Source organism: Amblyomma americanum, chromosome 1 (genome assembly GCF_052857255.1).
Source record: "Amblyomma americanum isolate KBUSLIRL-KWMA chromosome 1, ASM5285725v1, whole genome shotgun sequence".
Taxonomy (NCBI): Eukaryota; Metazoa; Arthropoda; class Arachnida; order Ixodida; family Ixodidae; genus Amblyomma; species Amblyomma americanum.
This window is the reverse complement of record NC_135497.1, coordinates 167,233,546-167,259,948: the sequence shown is the minus strand read 5'-3', so window position 1 is coordinate 167,259,948 and position 26,403 is coordinate 167,233,546. Positions and strand designations below refer to the sequence as shown.

General features: G+C 47.2%; 1 protein-coding gene across 1 annotated transcript in view; it reads left to right on the top strand.

Moving 5' to 3' along the window:
• LOC144114146 (synaptotagmin-15-like) overlaps positions 1 to 26,403 on the top strand; it is a 215,223-nt gene that overhangs the window by 145,366 nt on the left and 43,454 nt on the right. The window contains exons 4-5 of the mRNA XM_077647664.1: positions 4,091 to 4,316; positions 25,679 to 25,772. Of these exons, the coding sequence (XP_077503790.1) occupies positions 4,091 to 4,316; positions 25,679 to 25,772 (320 nt within the window). The remainder of the gene's footprint in view (positions 1 to 4,090; positions 4,317 to 25,678; positions 25,773 to 26,403) is intronic.

Genomic DNA, 26,403 nt, shown 5'->3' with positions numbered 1-26,403 from the left:
GAAGCCGTTCCGGCCCATCCCCTTTTCTCGCTGTCTGCTTCTTCGCAAGTGAACAGCTGGTGCCTGCCTTCTGCCCTTTGCTTGCTCTCACGAGCACCGTGTTCGTGCCACATCCCGTGCAAGCTGCCGATACACACCGCGTAATGAGATTACTGACACGACGCCGCACCATCTCCTCGCGGGACCGGCGCGTTCGCTCTTCTCGCTTGCCTTCATCCGCTTCAAATTAAGCCGGGAGCAACTGTATTTACCCGTCGCGTGTATTCCAAACTAAAAGGAGCCCCACAACAAACATGGCTCCCCCCACCCACCCCACGTTGCCCATGTTTTCCATTAGGTGCACGATAACTTGGCGGCGTCTGCGCACCACGATGACTACGTTTTGCTGGAAATAAGGCTGCTTCATATATACGTCTTCCTCACAACCTGGCATCATATGCGCGCTGCTTGTTTTTTTTCTTCTTCTATTATGCGAGCCTGGCTGCGCTGCGCCCCTCACTCTAGGAGGATATTACAGACTACCTTTTGCGTGGTTTGTTGTTACGGGCAGGAACACAAAAAAAGTAAAAAAAAAAGGAAGCCGCTGACATATCTTGCACGCAGCCGGTTTTAAACACGAGAATGTTGTGCGAGGAATTTTACGAACCGTTGGATACCGTTCGTGTAGTATTAATGTGCTGTGTATGTCGACGCATTGCTGGGCACAGGAGAAATAACGGAAGCAGTGAAGTCACCCAACTGCTTCAGAGAGTACGCATGTAGTTAGGAAATTAGCAGCGAACTTGTGAATGCTGCTACCGCGCTGCGCTCCTGATCCCCAGGCTGCACGGCTTCGCCTCGACCGAGGCGAAGTTGAAATTTTCCTCTTCAGGTTTCTGCCCGTCAGAGAACGTGTATATTCTTTTTTCTTGACCGGATTTCAACGTGCTATTGCTTCACAGTTGGCTGGGAGGCGCGCCGGTTCAGCTTCGGCCCCGGATTAATTTCGACTCCCTCGGGTTTTTTTTACCTTCCACCGAAATCCCTCTAGACGAGCTTTATTTTTTTTTGCCTTTTGGCTCCATCAGTATGCAGTCGCGGATGCCGGATACGAACCCGCTACCTCGTCCTCAGCAGGAAAACGCATTAGCCGCTAATCTACCGCGGCCGGTATATTACACGTACGTCTATATTCGCTTACACACACGAACGCATTTTCATTAAGGGCCCTGCTTCTGGGTTACAGAGACGAGCCCCAAGGACACCGGTTTGCGGGCAGCCCTCCTCTTTTTTCTCCTTGTTTTTGTGCTATTATGTTTTCCTATGCGTAGCTTTTTTTATTTAACTTGTGCTCGCGCTGTGCGCTGCCGTATAGTTTGGGAAATGCCGTACCTTCGAACTTTTTTTTTCTTTTTCACTAAATCAGAGTCGGTGAAAGCGAGGCTTGTTAATGACTTCCACATCCGCGCCGCCTTCCTGCGAGCACATCGTGCTGAGTAAACGTTCCGACGGGCTGCTGTGCTTTGTTTTCCGTTTTGCGCTGTTTTGTTGCCGGGGGCTTACACGTGGCAGCCGCGCCACTGCACGGTCATTAATTTGTGTGTTTTTTTGCGCTTCACTCGGTGTTTATCTTGAGCTATACGTTGGGGAGGATTACTAAAAGCGCGCTGTCTTGCGTAAATAACGTTTTGTCCCCTTTTCCATGACGTGGTGGGTGGCTTCATAGAATTTTCGCGCTTCGACCAGCAGCCGGCAGGGAAAACGCTGTGCCTGTAGAAGTGACTAGAGGCAACTTATTACGTATGCTGTCGGCAATATTTCACAATGAGGTAATTTTTCACATATGCGATGCAAATTTCACAAGCAGTGCCGGAGCAGGTGTTCTGGCTTTCTTCGAATTCGAGTTTGGAAAAAAAAATCTTATTAACGGCGCGCTTATAGCACATTAAAGAGTTAACACAGTCGCACGAATCGGAAGATACAGCTCGCCGTTGATATCCTGTAGTGTGCTCGGCCGCAATGCTGTATTCATAACGACAGACCACTACTCAGTGCTACCAAGCCGGAGTGCAAGTAAGGAGAGGCTATATTTAGATTGAGTTCCCCACCTAAAAAGTGGTCATTTGAAAGTGCGCTCGCTCGCGCCTGCTGCAGAGTTCAAAAAGGAAAACAAAAAGGCGAAAGATGCTTCGTTATTCGTAATGGACGCTACTAGTCAATTTAGCATCGGCGCCGGGTGCTAACTTAACCGCTGAGCGAAAGTGCTCCTGCGTGGTGTTCGGCCGCTCACCAAAGGCTGGCGCAGTGCAAAGCGCTGCGATTGCGAAATAAAGACCCAGCAAAGGAGAATTGATGGCGCCGACGTCTGCGCGCTGCAAATTGGCTCGCTCACGCAAACCAGCTGCCCCTCGCATGCCCGTGCTGTTCGGCAGTCTGGCCGCCGCCAGTGCGAGGCAGGCTTTGGGAGCGCAGCTTCTGCGGCGGCTTTCAAGGTCCCTTGTCTAACGTGGGCACCTCGCGCGCGTGCAAGGCCCGAAACTGTGTCACCCCCACCCTGCTGTCTGTCTCTCATCACTTAGTCGTCCAATGCGATGTTCTGCGTTTTAAAGAAGGGCACCGAAATTCGTTTTGAGTTAATCGTGCGCCAAAATTTCAGGAGTAAGTAAAGGAATAAACTGAGTATTAGAGGATCCATAAATAAAAGACTCCTTACTGGTTGAACAGAGCGTAGCCATACAACCTCTAATACAGACTGGTGAAACCATGGTCGCAATGTTGAGCAAATGAATGCGCCCTTTGCATCTTTCGGCGAGCCATCAAGAAGAGGGCTATACGCCGCGTGGAGAGTTATTGCACACTGTCTGCTACGCCGACATTTTTACCTCTGCACGTTCTATTTCAGCCAGGATAAAAACAGTGCCTTCAATTTAAAGGTGCTAAAGAGCAAAATGGGGAGAAAAGCTGAGTACAGTGAATCATTCAAGGGGGTCGCCGCGCAAATTTTTAACAGTAAAAAAGCAAAACTTTTCCCATGGGTTCCCTTAACTGCACTTCTATCAGAAGAGACCTTGGTCAGAGCGTCATTCGAGCGGCGTACATCACCCAAGCTTTCAGGCTTAACTATATTTAACAAGGCGACCTTTGATCTAACTTCGTGTTCCGCAGTGTGGCTAGTAGGATATTCTTATTAATTAATCCTAATAGGAGTAAAATTTCATAGTCCCATAAAAAAAATAGAAGGCGCTATTTTTTTTTTTAAGACCAGGTTGAGTCGGGAGTACCTGCATGTATGTCGACTTTCGTGTTTGCCCGGTGTATTGTGGCGACGTTCTCGAATACGGTCGCTAATAATCTGTTTTCTGAGAAAGTTCTCCCACGCGTCTATCTCCCACGTGCTCCCACCTTTGCTTGCGTGATTAATCTGCAGCTTTGAACTGTTCTCGACGCCCGGGTAACAACGCGGAATGCAATAAATGGTTTCGCCGTGAAAAGGCTAGTGATTGCATTCTTTGAGCACGCAAGGAAGCTAATAACACCAGCGCCTCTGCTGGAAGGAATGCGGACACTTAAATACAATCCATGACTGGTTCGACAGAAATAAGTCTGCGAAAGAATATGAAGTTATCCCCTGTACGCACTATGCGCCCATATGGCATGCGAGAAGAATGCTTCGCTTTGCTTTCAGCCGCTGCAAGAGAGGTCGCAAACAAAACCTTTTTTATCGCTATTAAAGTCAGAGCCGAGGCGTACCGTCACGTATGCCCGCGCTACAGGTGGCTTCAGATCAAGGCGATGTTGTCGCTGCAGGAGACAACCTAGTGTAGCCTTTTCCACGTTCTCCGGCCATTTGCTCGTCGCGCAAGCTTGTCTGTCTATTTTATTTTTTCCAGAAAGTTTACATTTTCCCGACGGCAGGAGACGTCTTTCTAAAGCGGAGCACGACTCATTCTTCCCTTGTCTCCACTCCCTCTCGACAGAGGGCCCTTCCGGGCTGCCCTGCTAGAGCAAAGGCGGATTCATACTTGCGGAAACGCCAGTTCGCTATGTGTGACCCGGGTGTGGTGATGCCGATTGTGACCGTCTCTCTCGCTTCGCGGCGCTGCTGGCGCAGCCACCTCGTTGCTGGGCGGCCTCAACCCCGAGCTGTACCGGGTGACGGCGGCCGACGGCGCCGATGACGGCGAAGAGCGCACCTTCCCGGAGAGCCACCGCGGCCGCATCTGGTTCTCGCTGCAGTACGAGGACCCCCGCGAGAGCCTCGAGCTCCGCGTCATCAAGGCCCGCAACCTGCCCTCGCGCGTCTGCGGATCGGTCAACTGCTGCGACCCCTTCGTCAGGTGAGCCCCGGACACCGTACTCGGGGATCCGACACGTCGTGGTCACCGGGCGCATGTGGTAGCGCGTTAGCTGTCAGCGAAAGTTCATTGGATTACTAATTTGTGCGTATGAGCGTTCCTAGTCAACAATGCCTCAGGCAGCAGAACTATCAAGACAGGTCAGGCTAAAAAAGAAGCTTAGTTAATGACACTTCAAACGTGCAGACATTTATGGTATTCAAATACAGATGCCGGTAAACAGCAACACTACGGATGCAAGCAGGGCTTCACACTGTTTTCATAGAAGGATTTTGGCAACTTTCTTGCCTTTTCGTGATACGGGTGCGCTTCTTTTGCATTGGTTAGTGATGACAATCTTTTCAGAAGAAAAAAAAAAGATTTCTTCTTTGTGGAAGCCTTCTTTGTTGTAGCAGAGCTAATTAAAGAAATATTTACCTGTCTGTCACTTCAGGGAAGCTGCTCCAGTCAGAACAGTTTACATTGGCGAGAGGTTATACACGTTGGCCTATAATTATATATATTAAGACTTGGAGCAATCCGCTAGATACTTTTTACTGCAAAAAAATTCCTCAAAAAACGCTGTGCTTTTGTGTGTCGTTGTTATTAGGACGTCAGTAATTTACATACAGTGGCTGCAGGGAACGGCAACAGCAGGCACACTGTGATCTGGACCACGTCTGTAGAGCGGACAAAAAGCAGCCATTGCTGAGCACATCCCAGCCGTTCAGCTACTACGTAACACAAAGTTTGCATAGTCCGACATGTGAGGTTAGCGCGCCTTGACTTGATTACAATGATTCGCAAAAACACTGTTCGTTTTCTACTGACGGATAACAGATGTCTGCGAATTTCTCTGTGAAGACACGCTATGCTCTTGTTTCAAATCGATCGGTGGATCCGTCTTAAGGTTTCGAGCGATGCAGAAGTAGCGAAAGCTAAAGGAAAGGTGAGCGTTAAGTTTCGGGCATGCGCCAAGTCCAGCACACGCGCAGCTGGTGCCGCCTTCGAATAAGCAAAACGGTCTCGCGTAGAGTTTTGCCTTTGTAGAGCTAAACTGAGGTAAACATAGTGAAATGTGCATTAGTCACTTACTTGAAAGTGATTAGTCTTTTGCGTCTCTTCAATTCTTGCATGTAGTAAAAGGGAAAAACAATGTTTTTCTCTGAATTTTGCCATCACTGCGCTTTTCATAGCGTCAGCCACACCTGTTTACACACATTTAACTTAAAGATAAAAAATATGCAATGTCATAACACACCCACGGTATGCAAAAACAATAAATCACCCGGAGGTTATATTATCACCCGCTAGAGGCGTGCTGGCCACCGCTGAAGAAAATGTACAGCTCGAGAGAAAATGGATGCAGTTGAAGCATTGCAAATGTCATTTGTAACAGAAGTTATGTTGAGGCGTTTTAAAGCAGATAAGAAAAATAATGCCTCTGCCGAACTGACGCAGGAGCATGTCGTTTCAGAAGACTCAAGTGGGCCCGAAAACTCCCTTCAGTAGATGTATACCACACCCAAAGTATACTCGCCATGAACTTTGATACTTGGAGGTCGAGGTATTCCGTTATATTTTTAGCCCCGTGTACTATGCTGAGGATCCACTACTTGCCCGCCCAAATAACCACAGAGGCAAGGAAAGCCATACACCTATCCCTCTCACGCCGAATTTACGCCTCCAATCAAGTCTATAAAGCAGGCTCCTTCTAGGCCTGTGCTCGAAAGTCGACACGTGCTATGAGCTGATATTTCTCAACCGGCTAAAGCAAGCTGTTCAAAGCGACCGAATTGTGCACCATTGAACACATTGCTCTCTCTCTTGCCGCGTAGCATGAGACAAGGCGTTACGTTCAGGGCAAGAGTGCCTCGGCGCTGGGATTGCTGCTCTGAACACACGAATGGTGCGCTGACCTCAGCAGGGCGAACGACGAATGCTCAAGAGACGCGAATAATCATGAACTTATCGAGACCAGCTCTAGCAGAATCACTCTGGTGGGCATCTCCGCTCATATATATGCCGCATTAAAAGAAGCGGTGTCAGCGTAGTGCGCAGCATTTCAACGTCTTCGTGCTGTCGTAATCCCACCAATTTGTTTCAGCAGAAAGGACTGCGCAGAAGACATTCCTATAGGCAGGGGGACTAAAAAAAGTAGTGAAATACGACTGCCTGCATGAGCTGCTGTCGCTGTAGCGTTGATCAGAAGCAGCGATGGCGATGATCATGCCCCGCACGTTCGCTGCGTGGCGGCGGTGCACAGTCGCGAATGCATGCACTTTAATATCGAGATTTGAACTTGAAAGGTCGGGGCGCAAAGTGTAAAATAAAGTCGTGTTGGATCGTCAGAGATTTAAAAAAAACACATTTTCGCCTACCGAGCACCCCTGTGTTCTGCGGGTGCGGTTCCGCGCAGCGCTATGGAAGCAGAGCGCGTCCGAAATAGCGAACGCCAAGCTTCTAGAGTGTCGTGTCCGGAGGAGGCTTCTTATCATGAAATGGAGGCATGAACACGACTAGTTGTTGCCTGCAGTTGACACAGCTACGCCGGTTCCTTTGTAAACACTGAAGTTTGAAAAGAAAATATTTGTGAATGATTTAACAATCCGATGATGAATAAAAAAGCAGAGTACACCTTCATGGCTTATAGTTGAGTATTGACGAGGCTACGCTTTGTGAGCGACATGACGTTTTAACGAATCATGATATTGTGTTTCGTGAGGATGGTGCGGCTTTGTGAATGCCCCATGCGCAGACACTGATCCATCGGCTGAGGTCGGTGTGGTTACCGCGGTCCGTGACCTTATGCCCTCTATTTCATACTCAAATAGAGTATCGTCAGCTGCTCCCAAGTGTTGCCAAATGCGAGCGCGTTGCGTAGGCTCTTGAAACTCTCATTTTGTTTTTACTCCGTTCGCTCCTAGTGTTTTCACAACCCGAATCTACTCGGTTGTATGTAGAAAAGCCCGTTTTGCTCAGCCAAGTGTTTGGCGTGTTGTTACGAAGTGAGCCTTACTGACCGTTCAACAAACTCTCTTCGCAACAAAGTCATCTGGACGGCAAAACAGCTTGGCTTCAAGCGGTGCTTTGATCACATCAGTGTGGCTTGAAAGCAGCCTCAATAGGACGAGAAGAATTCTTGATTGCCATAACATACACACGCACACTGAAGAAAGTGGACGCCCACTGCATTGGCAACGTAAAATCATTCATATTCATTGCTAAAAGACACAGAACTGCGGCATCGACCCTAGCATGACCTTTCTCAGGCGGCAGCAGAGCCTGTTTCAATGCCTTGACGCGTTTCATGTCTATGTATTTGCCGCCGCTCTATCCACGTCCCATTCTAGCATTCTTGTGCTAGTTGCACATACACGTCGGCCTGCGGGTGCATAATTTGTTCCCGTTAGCAATGGCCTGCAAGAAAGTAAAGAAAAAGCAACTGCATGGCCACCTACTTCACTTGTGGTCGCTGTCCAGTACTACTTCCTTTCGCCTGTTGCTGTTGTTCCCCCAGAAGCGATGGCACATACCCATTATCATCATCATCAGCAGCAGCATCATCATCGTCATCAGCCTTACTACGCCCACTGAAGGGCAAAGGCCTCTTCCATGTCTCTCCAATTAACCCTGTCATCTGCCAGCTGCATCCACCCTTTGCCTGCAAACTTCTTAATCTCATCCGCCCACCTAACCTTCTGCCGCCCCCTGCTACGCTTACTTTCTCTTGGAATCCACTCCGTTACCCTAACATACCAGCGGTTATCTTGCCTTCGCATTACATGCCCTGCCTAAGCCCATTCATTGCTCTTGATTTCGATTAGGATGTCATTAACACGAGTTTGTTCCCTTACCCACTCTGCCCGCTTCCGGTTTCTTAACGTTACACCTATCATTTTCTTTTCCATGGCTCGCTGTGTTGTCTTGAACCCTTTTCGTTAGCCTCCACGTTTCTGCCCCGTAGGTGAGTACCGGTAAGATACAGCTGTTGTACACTTTGCTCTTGAGGGAAATTGGTAAACTGCCATTCATGACCTCAGAGAACCTGCCATATGCGCTCCACCCCATTCTTATCCTTCTAGTTATCTCCCTCTCATGATCCGGATCAGCGGCCAATAGCTGCCCTAAGTAGACATGTTCCTTTACCACTTCCAGGCCCTTGCTGCAAATTGTGAAATGCTGTTTCCTTGGTAGACTGTTGAACATTACATTGGTTTTCTGCATGTTAATTTTTAGACCCGGCGTTCTGCTCTGCCTGTCTAACTTATTGATCATGATTTTCAGTTCACCTCCTGAGTGACACAGCAAGACAATGCCATCAGCGAATCGTAGATTATTTCGGTATTCTCCATTTATTCTTATTCTCAGCTGTTCCCAATTTAGGCCTCGGAATACCTCCTGTAAACAGGCGATGAATAGCATTGGCGAGATCGTGTCTCCTCGCCTGACGCCCTTCCTTATGGGAATTTTATTGCTGACTTTATGGAGGACAGTAGTAGCTGTGCAGTTGCTATATATATATATCTTCCAGTATTTTGTCATAAGGCTCTTCTACACCCTGATTACGCAATGCCTGTGGGACTGCTGAGGTTTCCACTGAGTCGAATGCTTTCTCGTAATCAATGAAGGCTATATATAGAGGTTGGTTACATTCTGCGCATTTCTCTATCACCTGATTGATGGTGTGAATATGATAAATTGTGGAATATCCTTTAAGAAAGCCAGCCTGATTATTTAGTTGATTAAAGTCTAAGGTTGCCTTGACTCTATTAGCGATTACCTTAGTAAATACCTTGTAGGCAACGGATAGTAAGCTGATCGGTCTGTAATTTTTCAAGTCCTTGGCGTCTCCCTTCTTATGAATTAAGATAATGCTTGCATTCTTCCAAGCTTCTGGTACGGTCGAGGTCGTCATTAGGCATTGCGTATACAGGGTGGCTAGTTTTTCTCGCACGATCTCCCCCCCCCCCCCCCATCCTTCAACAGATCTGCTGTTACCTGATCCTTCCCAGCTGCTTTTCCCCTTTCCATTGCTCGTAAGGCTGTCTTTACTTCCTCTTTTGTTACAGGCGACATGACGCATTTCTGTGCGCTACTGTCTCTCTCATTAGCGCTCTGATTACATTGGCTACTGTACAGATTTGTGTAGAACTCTTCGGCTACGTTAACTATCTTATCCATATTGTTAATGGCATTGCCCTCCTTGTCTCTTAACGCGTATATCTGGTTTTTACCTATGCCTAGTTTCCTCTTCACCGCTTTTAGGCTACCTCCGTTCTTTAGAGCATGCTCGATTCTCTCCATATTAAACTTCCTTATGTCGGCTACCTTGAATTATTTATTAACTTCGATAGCTCTGTCAGTTCTATTCGGACTGTAGGGTTAGACGCCCTTATGCTTTGGCGTTTCTTAATTAGATATTTTCTCACCTGAGATAGCTTTTCGGTATCCTGTCGAACTGTTCTGCTGCCTACTTCTGCTGCTCACTCCGTAATGATGGCTATCAGATTATCGTTCATTGTATGAAAATCAAGATTGTCTTCCTCAGTTAAAGCCGAATATCTGTTTTGCAGCGCTATCCTAAACTCCTGTACCTTCCCTCTTACCGGTAGCTCGTTAATGAACTTCCTCTTCACTAGCTTATTCCGTTCCCTCTTCAAGTCTAAGCTAATTCGAGACCTTATCATTCTGCGGTCCTTACAGCGCACCTTTCCGAGGACAGCCACGTCATGAACGATGCCAGGTTGAGCGCATAATATGAAGTCGATTTCATTTTTAGTCTCACCATTGGGGCTCATCCAGGTCCACTTTCTGGTCTCTCGTTTGCGGAAGAAGGTATTCATGATCCGTAATGTAATTCTATCTGCGAATTCAACTAATAACTCTCCCCTGCTATTTCTAGAACCTATCCCATAGACGCATACCACCTGGTCGCCAGCCTGCTTCTTGCCCACCTTCGCATTGAAGTCGCCCATCAGTACAGTGTGCTGTGATTTTACTTTATTCATTGCCGATTCCACGTCTTCATAAAAACTTTCAACTGCCTGGTCATCATGGCTGGATGTAGGCGCATAGGCCTGCACCACTTTCAGCTTGTACCTCCTATTGAGCCTAATTACAATAGCGGCTACCCTCTCGTTAATACTATAGAGCTCTTCTACGTTGCCAGCTATATCCTGATTAATGAGGAATCCCACACCTTGTTCTCGTCTATCCGCTAATCCGCGAATGCACAGTATGTGCCCGTCATTTAGTACTGTATACGCCTCCACCTGTCGTCCTCACTTCACTAAGCCCTAGGACATCCCATTTAATGCCCGCTAGTTCCTGGAACAGCACTGCTATGTTAGCCTCTCTAGATAAAGTTCTAGCGTTAAACGTTGCCAGGTTCAGATTCCAATGGCGGCCTGTCCGGAGCCAGAGATTCTTAGCACCCTCCGCTGCGTCACAGGTCTGACCGTCGCCGTGGTCAGTTGCTCCGAAGCCGCTGGGGCCTTAGGGCCGAGAGTTAATTGGTTTCTTCATAGAAGGTTTTGGCCAAGTACTACACCAGGGTGGCCAAATCCTACTTTGGTGAGGGAGTGCGTTGTCGGTTCTGGTCACCGAGATCAGGCCGCACACCAGGCCTGGTTTTGCAATTCCATCGACACGCGGATTTTTTTTTTCAAGCCCGGTGGAGAATTGCGCGTCACCAGGATTTGAGCCCCGGTCCTCTTGCACGCAAGGCGGACGCTGTACCTCTACGCCATCGCTGCACATACCCAGGGTGGGGAAATGGCCAAGGTTTGGTGCAGATCCAAACAGAAGAAAAAGTCATCCAGGCTTATCACAACTGGCCAGTAATTTCTCAATCCCGCATCTTTCTCCTTACTTGTTCTCTGCTGCTTGATTTATGTCCCGAGCTTAGATAAGACAAAACTAGATCATGTAGATTTCCTTGGGCAGCTGGCATCATCTTTGTGTGATGGTTTCGGTTATCATCGAGTGGCGACGTAATTACACAAAGCAGATGACGTAGCCAGATAGAGTCAACTTCGCTGCCTTGTTGATTCGTTACGAAGATCACTCTTTGCGATCCCCCAACGCTTATCCTCGAGGTTCCGTCCGCCCTTCATACTAAGCGAGGTCCGCTGCCAGTCTTGTTCGAATATTCCGGTCTAAAATGCTTACACTTGCATCGGGACCACCCTCAGGGTTCGAATGAAGGGACTTCCATCCAACGAGGGATTATGGTATTGCTTTCACCCCGGCAACGTGGTAGGCGCTCTGTGTATACCATTAGATTAAGTTTTTGGGAAGCAGGCGCTGAGAAGAGAGAAGAGAGATGAGAATATGTGCGCGCACATTTGATGGCATCACAACCGCGAGCCTAGGCCCGTGTCAGTAAAAAAAAAAAAAGGAAAAACGCCCGCATTGCTTGGACTGATTTCCAGCTCTGAGGCCAAGCGCCTAGCAGTAAATCTTCCGAGAGTGGTCTGCAGTCTAACACTTCAAAGGAAGCGGCCAGCGTTGCCTTTCGCACGCATATACACGACATGCCACTAGTACACATGCTGCACAGTCTCGGTTATGCCACAAGTGAAACAGTCCGGGGTGTTTGCTAGTCCAGTTAAATGTAGGTACTTTCGCGTGAAAGAGACGTCTAAACGAAGTAGATGCGTCAAGCATGCATGAAGCCGCGGAATGCCACGCGGGACGCAAAATTTCACTTCCGGATCAAGTCTTTTAAGTTGGATGTGCCGAGTGTCTAGATAGGCCCAGTATTTGGCCGTCGCACTCTTCACATAGCCCAAGAGAAGACAAGTGGTGTCCGGTCTTGAGAAAGACACATTTGTCCGGAGGCCATTTCAAAGACCGTTCTTTGTATCAGCATCGTCTCTCTCATTACCATTGAGCCCGCAGTGTCCAGGAATCCATTGAATTGCTATTCGGTGAACTTTTTCTTGAGCAGATGAAAGAAGCTTAGTGATCTCTACTGCCAGAGACTGGTAGGCGGTGCGGTGTAGAAGACGGCCTAAAATTTGTAGCGCAGGATTTGAGTCCGCCAATATACACCAGTCTTGAGGTGGTTCCTTACAGATGTGCCGAATCGCTTCCCGAACAACCCCAAGCTCAGCAGCGGTTGATTTTGAAATATGTCGAAAGAATTTTAGAGTAATCTGCCGATTAGGTATCACCATAGCTGCTGTTGATGCAATTGGTGACACAGATGCGTCAGTGTATACGTGCACGTAGTTCTGATATTCTGACCAGATGTACGCCAGAGCAAGTTGTTTCAGTGTGCTGACTGGCATCATGGATTGCTTTAGTATTCCGGGAACACGCAGGCATACCGGAAAAAGCTCAGCCATCACCCACAGTGGCTTGACGGAATGTTAGGGAAGCGCATAGCCTGTTGTATTTGAGACTGATGGCAGCGGAATGCACTTGAAATTCCGGCCGCTCATTCAGAATCATCGTCAGTGGGTGACAATGGTGTCGGATAAGTAAGCGTAAATGCGCACGAAGTGGTTCGCGTGACCACTTCGAGTGATGCCAGCTTCGGGTAACGGCTGCTCTACGAAGATTTCTTTGCTTGGTCTTGCGACGAGCAGGTTTTGACAACGCATTTTTTGACGCTGGGATGAGCATTACACTTTTAGTCTTGCCTTGTTCCGGGTGAAATCAGTGGGAGCTGGCGGTTATCAGAACCGAATGCACTGATATAGTTCGATGAAATGAAGCACCGGAGGAGTGTGCTCTCGCAACTTCGTGATACGTGCTAAATCACGTTTCTTCGCACAATATTCAATCATGCTTGTTAGTTGTAGTACGCAAGGAAGGAATGCAAACGAGGGAACCGCGCCGTAGAAAGTAAGCAAAGCCTTATTTGCACTGGCAGTGCGCTGTCGCCCACGCGTTGCTCAGAACCTCGGCATTAACATGAGAATGCCGCCAAGGCGCACGTGCGACGAATGTAAATGTTGCCTGCTGGGCGTAACGGGCGTCCACTTCCACTTACAAAAGATGTTCCGAGCTCTTTCTTTGCGTGTTCGGCGCCCATGCGTTTCACGACCATTGTCCAGGAGGCAGTAAACACGCCGAGTGGTACGCTGGGTCCGGGCCCGGTGAGTGCATTCTTAGTTGCGAACACAAACTGCCACTTCTGTAGAACGTCCTTCGATATTCACTCTTTCGTTGATTAAACTTGTCATCGATGTTGTGACGACTGCCCCCAGCGACCACAAAAACAAACCCACGGCACTGACACAGTGGGTATGGCATCAGAAGTCTGAGCGCTAGTTCGCGGGTTTTATTACCCTGACTTGGATGAAAGACCACAATGCTGAAGCGCCCTAGATTCCGATGCGCGTTGAAAAACCCCAGGCGGGGCGAATTAACCCATAGATTTAAGCTATGTGTCATGCCTCATAATCTGCAGTGTTTCTTTACCAATCAATCAATCAATCAATCAAGCAATCAATTAATCAATCAATCAATCAATCAATCAATCAATCAAGCGTTCTGTCAGTCAACAATCAACTGTAATTAATCGAGCGTGGCACAAAAATTACACGCGCGAAATGCTCGATGCTAGAGTGTCATTTTCTTTCTCACTAGCTGCGCAAGCAACGTTCTTTTATATTCCAGCGTAGGGCTTTGTTCGACCTGTGAGTTTTGTGCGCAGAACTTGCAGCCTAAGCGCTTATTGACAGCCGATCGTACAAAGAGCAAAACACTTGCCTAGAACGACCGAACTGTGTGTTCCGCAGCTTCCAAACCCTCTGCGATCCGGAAGCCCCAAAATGACGGTGAAACCCTATAAGTTTAACTGCACACGCTTACATCCAGACCATTTTTAACCAAATGTTGTCACTAGTCATCGCGTGTTAAGCCCGAAAGACACCCAGAACGTGTTCTAGAGAAGCGTTTTGCCCTTTGTACGATAGCCTGTCGTGTCCTCGTATTGCAAGCTGCTCATGCACCAAGAATAATAATAAGAGACACGAATAAAGGAGCACACATGACTGCGGCGACAATATCATCATGACAGATGCATGCATGTCTTTTCTCTCTTGCAGAAAGAAAGCTCACACACGCTCACATGCGCTTCATCGGTGTTTTTGTTGTATGAAAATAGGTTCCCTTACCTCTTGTTCGCTCTTATTTATTCTTTCTATTTTCACATACCGTGCTATATTGCTCGAACATCGGCCCACACGCAGTCGCGTTCGCGGGGCTAGTTTGCTCAACGGCCGTCGTCACGAAGCGCCTGGTCTTTTCTACTTTATTTGCCTGTACTCGCTGCTCTCTCGTGTTCACTCCAATCTGTGCGTCGGCGGGTCAGCATGAACCGAGTTTCGCGGTAAATGCGACTTGCAAAGGTCGATGGCTCGGTAGTTCTGCGCTGTCATGCTCGTTTCATTTGCGCATGAGAAATGCACCCCGGTGCCTCGGCGGCCACCTTCTTTGGTTGTCCGCACAATGTTATAGGAAATTGAATCCACGGTATTACGTTTGACAACAGTCTACATTCGAATCGTGACCCTCCGAGCACTCACTGTCTAGCGATTATACACAAAAAAAATTGACTTGTGTCAAACGGTTACCTGCGGGAGACGAGAAAATAGCCGACGCGCGAAAGTGAATCTGGTGCGCTACAATTCAATTGCTCACGGGGAAAGTCGGTTCAGGTAAACGCGCCCTACCAAGTTATTTGTTCCTATGTAGATAAACGTCTCAGTTCAGCGCGCTGACTAAAGTTGAGAAAGAGTGCAAGCCACGCCGAGTGTAAATCGCGCGAGCGTTTTAAGCGCGAGCGCCATCTGTCTGGATCGGACGCGCTCTCTAACAAGAAAAAGACGTGTTCTCGGGTTGTGCCGTCGTGAAATTGACATGTTGCGAAATGGAACCGGCGAATAGACTAGGCGACAGCTTCGACCAGGAGAGCCGCTTTATTTTTTTTCTTTTATCGTTTACCCGAGCGTTCCGAGGAACCGGTACGATCGAACGTGCGTGTTGGCAGTGCCCCCTTTCTCTCTCTTTTTGAGAATCGTGGCAAACACGAACGAACCCCATAACCCTTCGTCCTTGAACAAACGTCAGATGTATACAAGGCGTCTCTTCGCTCAGTTAGTCTGGGACCGCAGCGAACAGAGTGACAAAGACAGACAGTGAATGAATGGTTCGAGTTATATGCCAACGCAGACGCCGGGAAAATAATATTTTAACCGACCTGCTCCTAATGCGGCCCCGATCATTAGCATCACTCCTTCGTAACTGCAACAGATGTAAACGATCATCGTATGTGTAAGCATTTTCAGCGGGAACGCAGACTCATGCGAGCAAGAGCGTAGTGAGGATGCTGACGTCGAGATGCGTTTTTACGAACGGATGCTTTTCCAGATGCATCTTTCTCAATGTTCTTTCTATTGCACCTTTGCTAATTTACTAACCTTAAGTTTTCAAGCAGGCCATCCCGTGCAATACTTATCTTTTTTTTTTGCACTCCCTGCTTCGCAAAGCCGTCATTATCCATCGCTTCAAAAGGTTGCTGGTAAAAATGTTTTTTTTTCTTGATGAATACCTCTGGCAATTCGTAGAGCAGCTTGACTGCGAAGACGCGTAAAGCTCTCTAAAATGCGGCGACTGTCAGTTAATTTCTTGAAACACCTCTACGCCTCAGGCATGCAACACGCCATGCTGGCAAGTCAGGAAGAAAAAAAAAAAAGCGCACAAGAGGAAGGTGACCTCGCATATTACCGTACAAAAAAAGATAAACAAAGGAGGTGATGAAAACTGCAACACTAAAACCACAGAACTCATTAGTTGCGGATTAGAAGAAGCGCTTATACGGTTCCTAGAAGATATTTCCAAACACAATTTTTTTGCTAGTAAATTCAAGAATTCCTGACAGCCGCCTAGCGTGCGAAGAACAAGCAAGGAAAACACAGAAACCGCTTGGAATGCTACAGGCTGACACTTTTATTTTCTGGTTGTTATTTGTCATCTTTTTTTCCCTAAAACTGAAGCACGAACAGAATTTCCGGCGCTATAACACCGAACTTATCTGCATTCCCACCAACCTCCCGCGTGTGCTTCGGCGCCATGTCATGAAGTCGTAGTAGGGGCTAGAGATGGAGCGCTGGCACAAGAGGCGTCGCAGTAACTGACGGCTGCGAAACGACGCAATTTCTACACACTCTGCTCTCGCAGCCAAGCAGCACATTACCGCATGAGGGCGAGAAAGCCAACGAGAAAGTAAAATCAGGAAAAAGTGCATCCGCCAGTAACGCACACATTCAGCTAAGAAAAGATGAATGAATAAACGTGACTGCAGAAGCTACTGAGAGGGGTATCTCAAGCATTCTCCGCTCCATCATCATCTTGCTGGGCAAGAAGACGTGTACTCGGAAGAAACGTTGTGAGATGATGTACTGCCTGGGAACTGCAAACGTCTCTTGAGCTGAATTGCTGAGCGCTGGTAAAGTGCTGCCTGCGCTAACCAAGTGTACCAAATACTACGCTAAACTTTCACATCAGTTCATATAAGGAATACTGATTGAGACATTTCACGCGCAGTTTCGAAAAAAAAAAATCACTTACCTTGCTGCATCGCTGTTTCAACAAGAACAAAAATTACAAGCAGCCCAAATCCTATATATGGCAGCTTACTCCTGTGCGGAACTACTCTGCTACAACGTTCAGCTCTGAACTTGGTTGGAGTAAATATAATTCACAATAGCAAACTGCATCCTTCCTCACAGCCTCTTGCATGCCTATTGTTTCTAATTTACATTAATGATCTCCCCTTTCTCGTGAACTCTCATATTCACCTATCTGCTTATGATTGCTCCTGATGATTGCTTCATTTTTTGAGAAAAAAACGACACTAACAACATACGTATACTTCATACAGACCTTACCACTTTAGGAAACTGGTGCAAGGAATTATTAATGCAGCTAAATATAAAAAGTACAAATCATGCGTGTATCTAGTAAAGCATTCACCCCATCGCCGTACTAGGTTGATAACATCTCGCTGGAATCAGTTTAATCGTATAAAAACCTTGGCGTTCGCATTACTTTTAAACTTATCTTACCCAGCGCATAATTAAACTTAATTTAAACTTACCCAGCGCATAATTATATGCGCTACTTCCGTCTCGCAAATGTTTCTGTATTCCTTCAAACTTGAAACTGCTGCCATAAAACATTAATACGATACAAAATTGAGTACGCGACACTGGTGCGGGACCCTGCTCATGAAGACATAATTACTGATCTCCTAGTGGTCCAGAATAACTCTGTACGTTTTATTCTTGCTAACTGCATCCGCACAGCTAGTATAACTACCATGACATCTAATCCCCGTCTTCGATCGCTGACATCACGTATCAAAGTGTTCCGTATTGCCCTTTTCCAGAAGTTGTACTATTATATAGCCTTACGTGATCTCCTCATCTACCAGCCACTTTATTAATCACATTGCATTGATCATCATCACAAACATTATGAAGGAACACATCCCTAAACAAACGGGGCAGAGGAGAACAAAGACGAGCGCTGACTAGCAACTGAATGCATTTATTGCGCGAACGGATATATACATGTGAAAAAGTCTTGCGCAAAGCAGGAAAAAAAAACACCAAAAGTAAAGGCACTAGGGCTGGTCATTCAGGAAATACGTAAGATGCGCCAACTCATGGCGTGGGACACGGAGACTGAAGAATTGCTGACTCATGATGCACCCTTGCGTGCGATAGCACAGGCGCCAAAGATTTCCCACATGATTTCGTTCATGATTTCATGGACACATGAGCCTAACGCCATAGCCACTGAGTCAAAGAGACCAGTTGTTGCACTGAAAGGGCCGGCGACGTGCATGAGAGCTAAGCCACTGCTGCAGCATACGGAATGCGTGCGGCGGGTTTTAAATGTCTGCTGAGCATAGGACAGCTTTTCACGGATGCGTGTGTACGGTTATCCCCGTCGTGAGCCCAAACTAATGTGCAAGCCTTCGCTGACGCCGTCACGTCTTGCTACCGTTCTGAGGAGTGCACGCATGTAAGAGATGATGTGGAACTTCCAGCACTGTCGCGCGAACGCCATTTCTTTCCGCGTCTCCCAGAATGTGCCAAGGCGAGTAGACTCACTGCCCGTCACTGTGGCGTCATAGCCCAAGGTGGGAGGGAATGGCCAAACAACAGCATGACATGTGGGTAAGGAGACTTTAATACCGCCTTTATGAATCCCTTACTCACGTGACCAGTGTACGACAGATTTCGCTTTCAACGCAAATGTCATCCAGCATTCGTTCATTTTCATGGATATCGAAACTCTGGCTAACTGTCTGTTTATTTTTGCCGTATGTACGCTATTCGAGCTGTCCTTAATACAGTCATTGGTTCAGCTGCTAGTATTTCGGCAGTTATGGAAGCAAAAAGAAAGTCTAATGCCGAAAACCCGCAGGATATAACCTGGGTAAGATAAAGAATACGGCGGAAACACGGCGAAACTTTAGCTGCAGCTGCTGCGCTTGCTTTTTTTTTCTGGAAGACCCTTTTTGAACTTAAAATTACCGCAAAAAAAAAAATTCTCCTAATCCTGACCCGCTTCCTGCGTTCACCGAGCGAATAAAAGAAAAAGAAACGCTGATTTTTTTTTCTCTATTTGAAACGCGCGTAAAGAGAATAAACAAATGCGCGAAGACGCGAACACAAGCACAGCAGCGTAAAAAACAGAGCCACAAATTTAATTAGTGAGTAATCTCGGTGCGTTACCGGATAGCAAGCGGGCTGTTTGTTTTCAGCCTCCAACAGGGCCGAACACAGCATCGTGCGCTGAAATACCTGAAAGCTGCGTTTGCAGAGTGCACGACCCATGCTCTCTGTGGGTTTCTCTTTCTTTTTCAGCCAGCTGTGGCCAAATGTTCGGTCAATTTGTCTTCTCAGAAATGATGTCGATTTTCTCTTGATGCCCGCTACTCAAGAAAGCAAGTACTTTGCCGTGGCAAATTGATGATGGAGCTCTTGCCTTCTGGACCGAGCACAAAAGCAATCATTCACATGACCACGGCCAAATCGAAAAAGAAAATGACGTGTGCGGTTACAAATAAAAGAAAGAAAGCCGGAGGAGGTTTAATTTTTTTGTACTTCCCTGCTTGTGTCAGCCTAAAGCGCAGCCTTGGTGCAGAAAATAAAAATGGGTTAGAGGGCGTCCTGCCCACTTTTTGTGCAAGAAGCATGTTTTTTTTTTCCCAGCAGCTTTGCCTGCTTCGAGAAAGCATTATTAGGATAATACTGCATAGGTGCCGCCAGGCAGAAGTTGAGCGCGGGTTTCCCTCCGCTTTTTTTTCCTTCTTCTCATTTGTTTTGCGCATCATACAAAAAAAAGCACCCAGAAAACTCCCGTAGACTTATTCCAAGCGCAGGCTTGCTTCCACGGCTGTACCTAACGAGGTGCAGTGGTCTGTGAAGCGCCGCCTTTCCAAAGAGCTTCCAAGGTGACAAAGGTCGCACTCTGGTAACCCCTGTTTCCCGATTACGCTTTCTCCATTAATTCTCGGACGGCGACCACGCTAGCTTAGCGGTCCTTTGGGCAATATGCGACGCTCCTCGGATGAATACGCACGCAGTTGGTCGTGGAAGAGCGCCAATTCAGGTTCTTTCGCAGAAATCGTTTATTAAAAGAAGAGCGAATAAAAAAACCTTCTCCCATTCATCAAAAGTTTCGAGCATTCCTGCAGCATATTGCTAGGAAATAGTTTTTATATGCTATACGATAAGATGGCGCGCGACAGGGAGTGAAAAGACGTCCGCGTGATTGATGGAAGGAAACCTTCGCAAAAACGCCTAACGGGGATACAGCTTAGTGCCGATCGAGTGCCACCGATATGTTCCCGGGGGTTTGTGTTTTATTCTTTAACTTTTTTCTTTTGACTTCCCTGTCGCTTGTAAGTTCCTCTCTCGCCTACGTCCTGTTGACTGCGCCATCGCCTACTGCAAAGAAAGCATTATAAACACGCGAGTCATTGCCGTTTTGCTTTAAACTCTATTATAATTTGTCATCCCCAAGTGCGTCGAGAGAAAAGAAAGTTTGAAATAAAGATCGCACTCACTTTGGATACGTCTAGTGCGAGACTGGTTATTTGGGATGAGACAGGGACAAATGTTTTCCCCACCCCCAGTCCGGCGCTCCAGCCATGTTTTTACCGCTCCTCTCCCGAAACGCCTTGGACGTGCTGGATTAAGCGCAGCTGCAAGAGGTGCCGCAGTGTTTTTTTTTTTAATGGAGCGATCCAGCTCTTCTAAGAGGTAGGGAGCAAGTTTCGAGGAAGGTAGAGTAAGGTGTTAGATATTAGTGGCATCACGTGGGGGCCTTGCATCACTGTGTGTGTGCCTCTGATGGGCAGCCCCTACCCCTTCGCCCCGCTTTGGAGGCAGTCCGCGTAGCCCCTGGATATAGTGCGTGTAATGGGGAGAGGGTTGTGTTTGTGTTTGATTTTGCGCGTGGCGCTTGCCCCAGATTAGTAGAAAGCGCAGTTAATTACGTAAATGGTTGCCATAATGTTTGTTTCCGACATGTATATCTGTTTTGTTCACGCGAGTACGCACGCTTCCAAGCGAGGCCAATAGTTGTTAAGCTGGCCCCAGATTTGTGTGTAACTAATCTGCTGGCTTGATAAACTGTCTTACGAAGTTTCCATGCTATAAGTAACCGGAAAAATAAAAAAAAGGAACGTGAACGATAGCAGTCATCCAAACGCTCGGCCACCATTCAGAACGCACACAAGTGATGTCCATAATATTTTGATGTTCCTTTAGTATTTTTATTCCAAAATGTCTTCAGAGGTGCTTGGCGTAACACTAACAGCCTATAGATAAAACGCTTGTACTGAGCCTAGTACTATTTCTGCTTACGCGAATAAAAATAACCGCAAATCCAATGCACAATTTAGAATACAGATAGTGAGAGTGAATGAGTACAAAAATAAGTATTTGCACGCGCATGAAGATTACATAAGTCTATAAGCAACCAAAGAGTGTTTATTACAGAAAACCTGGAGAAAGCAGGGGCTTTAAGAAAGTAACAGCTTGAAGGAAAACTTATAAATCATTAAAAATTTAGATCCAGACGCGCGGGGGAGGTCACGCGCATGCATACGGTCGACGTATACAATGCCGCAAGCTGTCTCTCAAAAGTGCACAAAACGTTCGGCCGATTTCATCTGTAATGTGCACTGCGTCTAGTACGACTATATGTGTCTAATAATAGCAGCCATAATGTTGTTACAGAGTCTGACGAAAGGACCCGGGTATGCCTCCATCCTCCGCGCCCATAACGCATAAAAAAAATGTGCACCTGGCACGAAGCACCACACGGCAGTCGAAAATGTCGACTGGTTACCAACGCTCAAGTCATGCATTCGACACGGCTGTAAGCGCATCCAGCGCTAGTAACTTGACTTTCTTGGCCTGCTAGTTTTACCACTCGTATTATAACTTGTATTAAATGATCGCAGGGTCTGTTTACATTGCTCAATCTTAACAAATCGAGGCGTCTGTTCATAACCGCAGAGCCCCAGAGACACAAAAAAAAGGGGGGGGGGCGTTTTGTCAATTTCTTCGCGTACACAGCTGTCGTCAGGCGCCACTTAAGGCAGTCCCTATACCCAGAATTCTGCCAAGCAGTCGCGGACGGGAGGCTTCTCGTTGAACTTCTCGGGCAGAGTCGCTACCCTCGGGACGGACCAGATCTGGGGATCGTCGCCACCGAAACCTTTCTCCTGTCGTCCTCTCGCCATCGGCTTGCGTCAGATTGATCGGTGTCGCCGCGTTCCTCTTATCGACTAGGAAAATACGCGCGCTTCGGCGAAAGGGCGGTCCCGGCAGGCGGCGGGGCCACTGCCACCACTGCACTCGCGGGGGCAGCGTGTCGTCGGCAATCGTCGTGGCCTGCAACCCGCATGCCTACAGCTGCCAGTCTCGACCGACGCGCCAACCGCAACCTGTATATATGGCAGCATTAACGGAGAGGGTGCAGGGCTACCTGACCTCTTTTCGATGAAGCCCGGCAGCATGCTTCGGGCGGAGCGAAAAATAGAGAGCGAGCACCGGTGATGCCCGTTGCAGTATTCAAGCGCGGAGGGCTCATTGCAACATCCGATGCGGCCATCGTCCCTTCAGGACACCGGTGGCGCGGCTGTGAAATATGGAACACAGACCGCTGCTGTTACTTGTGCGCTCACTGCTTTCCTTTGTCGGCCACTCTTTCTTCGCTTGTGGCTTGTTGGTATTGACCAGTAAAATTGATAACTATTAAATAATTTGCTGTCAGGCTTGGCAGTTATTTCACTGTTTGTAAAGGGAGGAAGAGTGAAGTGTAGGAAAAAAATATCGGTCTTGAAGGAGACTGGCTTTCATAAAATGATCTAAAAATTATATATATATATATATATATATATATATATATATATATATATATATATATATATATATATATATATATATATATATATATATCAAAAGTGATTTCTGGCAGGTGATTTGGTCAATATATTATAAAATCACCAAAAATTGAAGAAACATAACAGGATTTAATTCACGACGTTTCGGCTGGAGGAACACTCGAAAAAGGCTGTTTCTCCAGCCGAAACGTCGTGAATTAAATCCTGTTATGTTTCTTCAATCTTTGGTGATTTTATAATATATATATATATATATATATATATATATATATATATATATATATATATATATATATATATATATATAGAGAGAGAGAGAGAGAGAGAGAGAGTGAGAGAGAGAGAGAGCTTATAAATGACAAGGCACCCAAATGTATTGAATTTAGGCAGGAGGGCAAAAAGCCTACCTTTTCTCTGCTGAACAGACAGCAGCATTACCTTTTTGTTAGAAAATACGGTACCTGATCTCCCTACTCAAGCGCGGTTGCACAATGCTGCTACAACGAGAGCAAGAAAGAGAATGAAGCTATTTTAACGAATAATATTTGCTCTACATGTAAGGTGAGCGCGCTTATTATTTCTGGACGAGCAGCTCGTATGGTGTTCCAACTCTATGTTTGCACCTAATGAAGAAGATGTTATCAAATACGGTGGGGCTAACGTAATAAGCTGGAGACTGAATAATTTATGAACGCGCGCACACTATATGGGTCTATCGCGCTCTCTTATGCCGCATAATCGCATAATTAGTCGCTGCTATTATTGCGCAGCGCTTATAGGTCGAGGAGTTCGGTGGCTGTAGGGATCAGAGCGAGGCCCAGAGAGACTCGCCTGAATATCACGCATCGAAGCCTCGTCGCGAGGAAGGGGAAAACAGAGAGCCCTATTTTTGTCCCACCGGCTTCGTAGAAAACAGTGTCATCGACACAAGCCTCGCTTATGCATGCAATACGCCCAAGATTTAACGACACGAGTTTGCGTGTAATTGTGTGGAGTATTTGTTTAGCGCGGTCGTCAACTTAACCGCGATAGATGTTCACATGTCGCCGCTGCGTCACTCGTCTAGGACACAAATCAAATGGACGTCCTGTCTGGTTCCTTCACTTGGCGTCTTCATCTAGTCTGCGCAATATCACCGGGCAGCGCCGTGCCAGCACGCTGTTATACAAAGCTATGCTAAAAAAGTTATACTAGGTCGTGTTTATTCGATATCCTAAATAGCTGTAGTCATTCCTCCGACAAGCGATGCTTGGTTTGGTTCATGGGGGCTTAACGTCCCAAAGTGACTCGGGCTATAAGAGACGCCGTAGTGAAGGGCTCCGGGAATTTCGACCACCTGGAGTTCTTTAACGTGCACTGACATCGCACAGCACACGAGCTTCTAGAATTTCGCCTGCATCGAAATTCGACCGCCGCGGCCGGAATCGAACCCGCGTCTTCCGGGCCGGCAGCCGAGCGCCATAACCACTCAGCCACCGCGGCGGCTACCGACAAGCGATGCCTCCTCCGTGAGAGTAGGACGACGACGTTAGGGTGGAAATGCGCGTACCCCACACTGCAACAAATGACTTCCCAGTGACCGGATTTCATACATCCCTGCTTTTACTTGATATGAGGTCGCCGTACCAGGGGCTTCTTAATGCCATGGAAAGTCAAGTTGCAGTAGTACAACGGCTTCCTGTCTCAAACTAAGTCCGGTTTCATAAAAATTGTACTATCCACATACGCTCACATTCGAAGTTACGAGAGGTCCTGGATAACTACCTCCTAATTGCGCGACCTGTTTTTCATTAGTCGTGCGCACAAAAAATAGGTGCAGCTTGCGTCGGCTCCTTTGTATGAGAGGTAGGAATAAAAAATCCCTGATAATCAGGCGGACTCTCGAGAGTTCTCTGCGAACGTTTTTCCCGAATACCTATTTGTCATCGCCGAAGAATACTGAAACAGGGTGTTTCTCAGTAGAAGAGCCTTGCAGACGGAAGGTCAGAAAGCATTATGAGACTTGTATGCAAATTTTTCAACGATGCACCCGGTACACTTGTGAGGAAAACCAAAGTGGCGCTTGCAAGTACCGCAGCGTTTCGTGCTGCATTTATTTAAAAAGTTCGGATGCAAATGTTTGCAGGCTCGCTCCTAGGAATTTCTGAAGAATTTATAAGGGACGAATAAATACCAGCGTAACAGTTTTCTTTGTGGCTGCTTATTTATGCAGCGCTGAGCGGGGTGAAAAGAAAAAAATTCAAGATTTGAGCTCATACCCTACTCTGTAAGTACTAACTGTGGCTGTGTGCCAAGAAATAACGGTACCGAATGCAAATAATCTAAACCTAGAAACAGCCCAGTCTACAATAACTACCAAATAGCCGTAGGAAGGGTCCTAGCGTGTTTTCCGGTAATGCCGGTTGTGACTCAGCGGAAAAACAACATATGGGTGCTAAAACAAATGCGTGCGCGCAGTATTAGTTGCCGCAAGAAAGCCCCTGAGCGTTATGGTATATAGAACGCGCATGGCTGGAAGCGATTCCAAGAATTTCTGCAGCATCATAATAGCGCCTTCGTCTACCTTTTCTTTCTTATTGTACGCATAACTTTTTTTCCATCTCCCACTGGTTGTTGTCATGGCAACAACTTCCGGTGGATGTTTTCAGCCTGGTGGTCTCTTGCACGATGTACAAAACCCGCGCCCCACATCTCGAAAATGAAGCGCTTTGTGAAAGCGACCCTCTCACAGTAATCTGCAATAAAGTTTACGTGTGAAGTGGCAGCTTGAGCGGAATCCTAAACTCGCAGTTATTGTCGCGCATGCTGCGCGTCGGATGCATTCGACGCTGACTGCTAAGCAGCAGGCCGTAGCCAACCTGAGCACAAAAGATTCTCAGAGTGCTTGGAATGTTTTGAACGTACGCTGTCGCAGGATCCAGCTACTGCCCGACGAGCGAAGGTATCAACAGACGAAATGCAAGAAGAAGACTTGCAATCCTATCTTCGAAGAGACCTACATTTTCCAGGTGAGCTAGCGCCTGAAGAAATTTAAATTTCACTTCGCGCGTCGCATTCCCGCAGCGCACGGAGCGTTAAATTCACATAGAAGACGGGACCGCAACCTTGACATAGATTCCGAGCCCTGAACGGTGGAAACAATTAAGGAAGCCGTGGAAAAAGAGCAAATCAGATCTAGTTTCTGCCAGCCGCAGGCGGCTTATTTGCGACAACACCTGTTTTTTGGCACGATGCCGCACCAGCGTATTGAGGCCATTTTGACTTTATTGTTTGTCTTCGCCGCAGTGGAATAATAAACGAACTTGACTATGACGACATTCACAGTGCTGGTCGGTGAGCCGAATGGAGGAATTCTAGCAATGCGGAACATAACAACGCCGCACGCATACTAAAAGTTTTAGACTTTCTGTCCCTGAAAAGAGAAAATGTCACCTCAAAACTGCCAGCCAGCGTTTCCTTGATTCCTCCGTTCCGTGTTGCTCTCATTGTTTCGCTCATTTTATTTAGTACCGGTGCGCCTGCGTGGGGCCTGCTTTGAAGTGAGAAGTTCTAATGCCGAGATCTTGAGCCCCCCCCCCCCCCCCCCCCCCCCCGCTCTTTGCATGCAGCGAAAAGGCTGAGAAGCCTCATTGGCCTGCG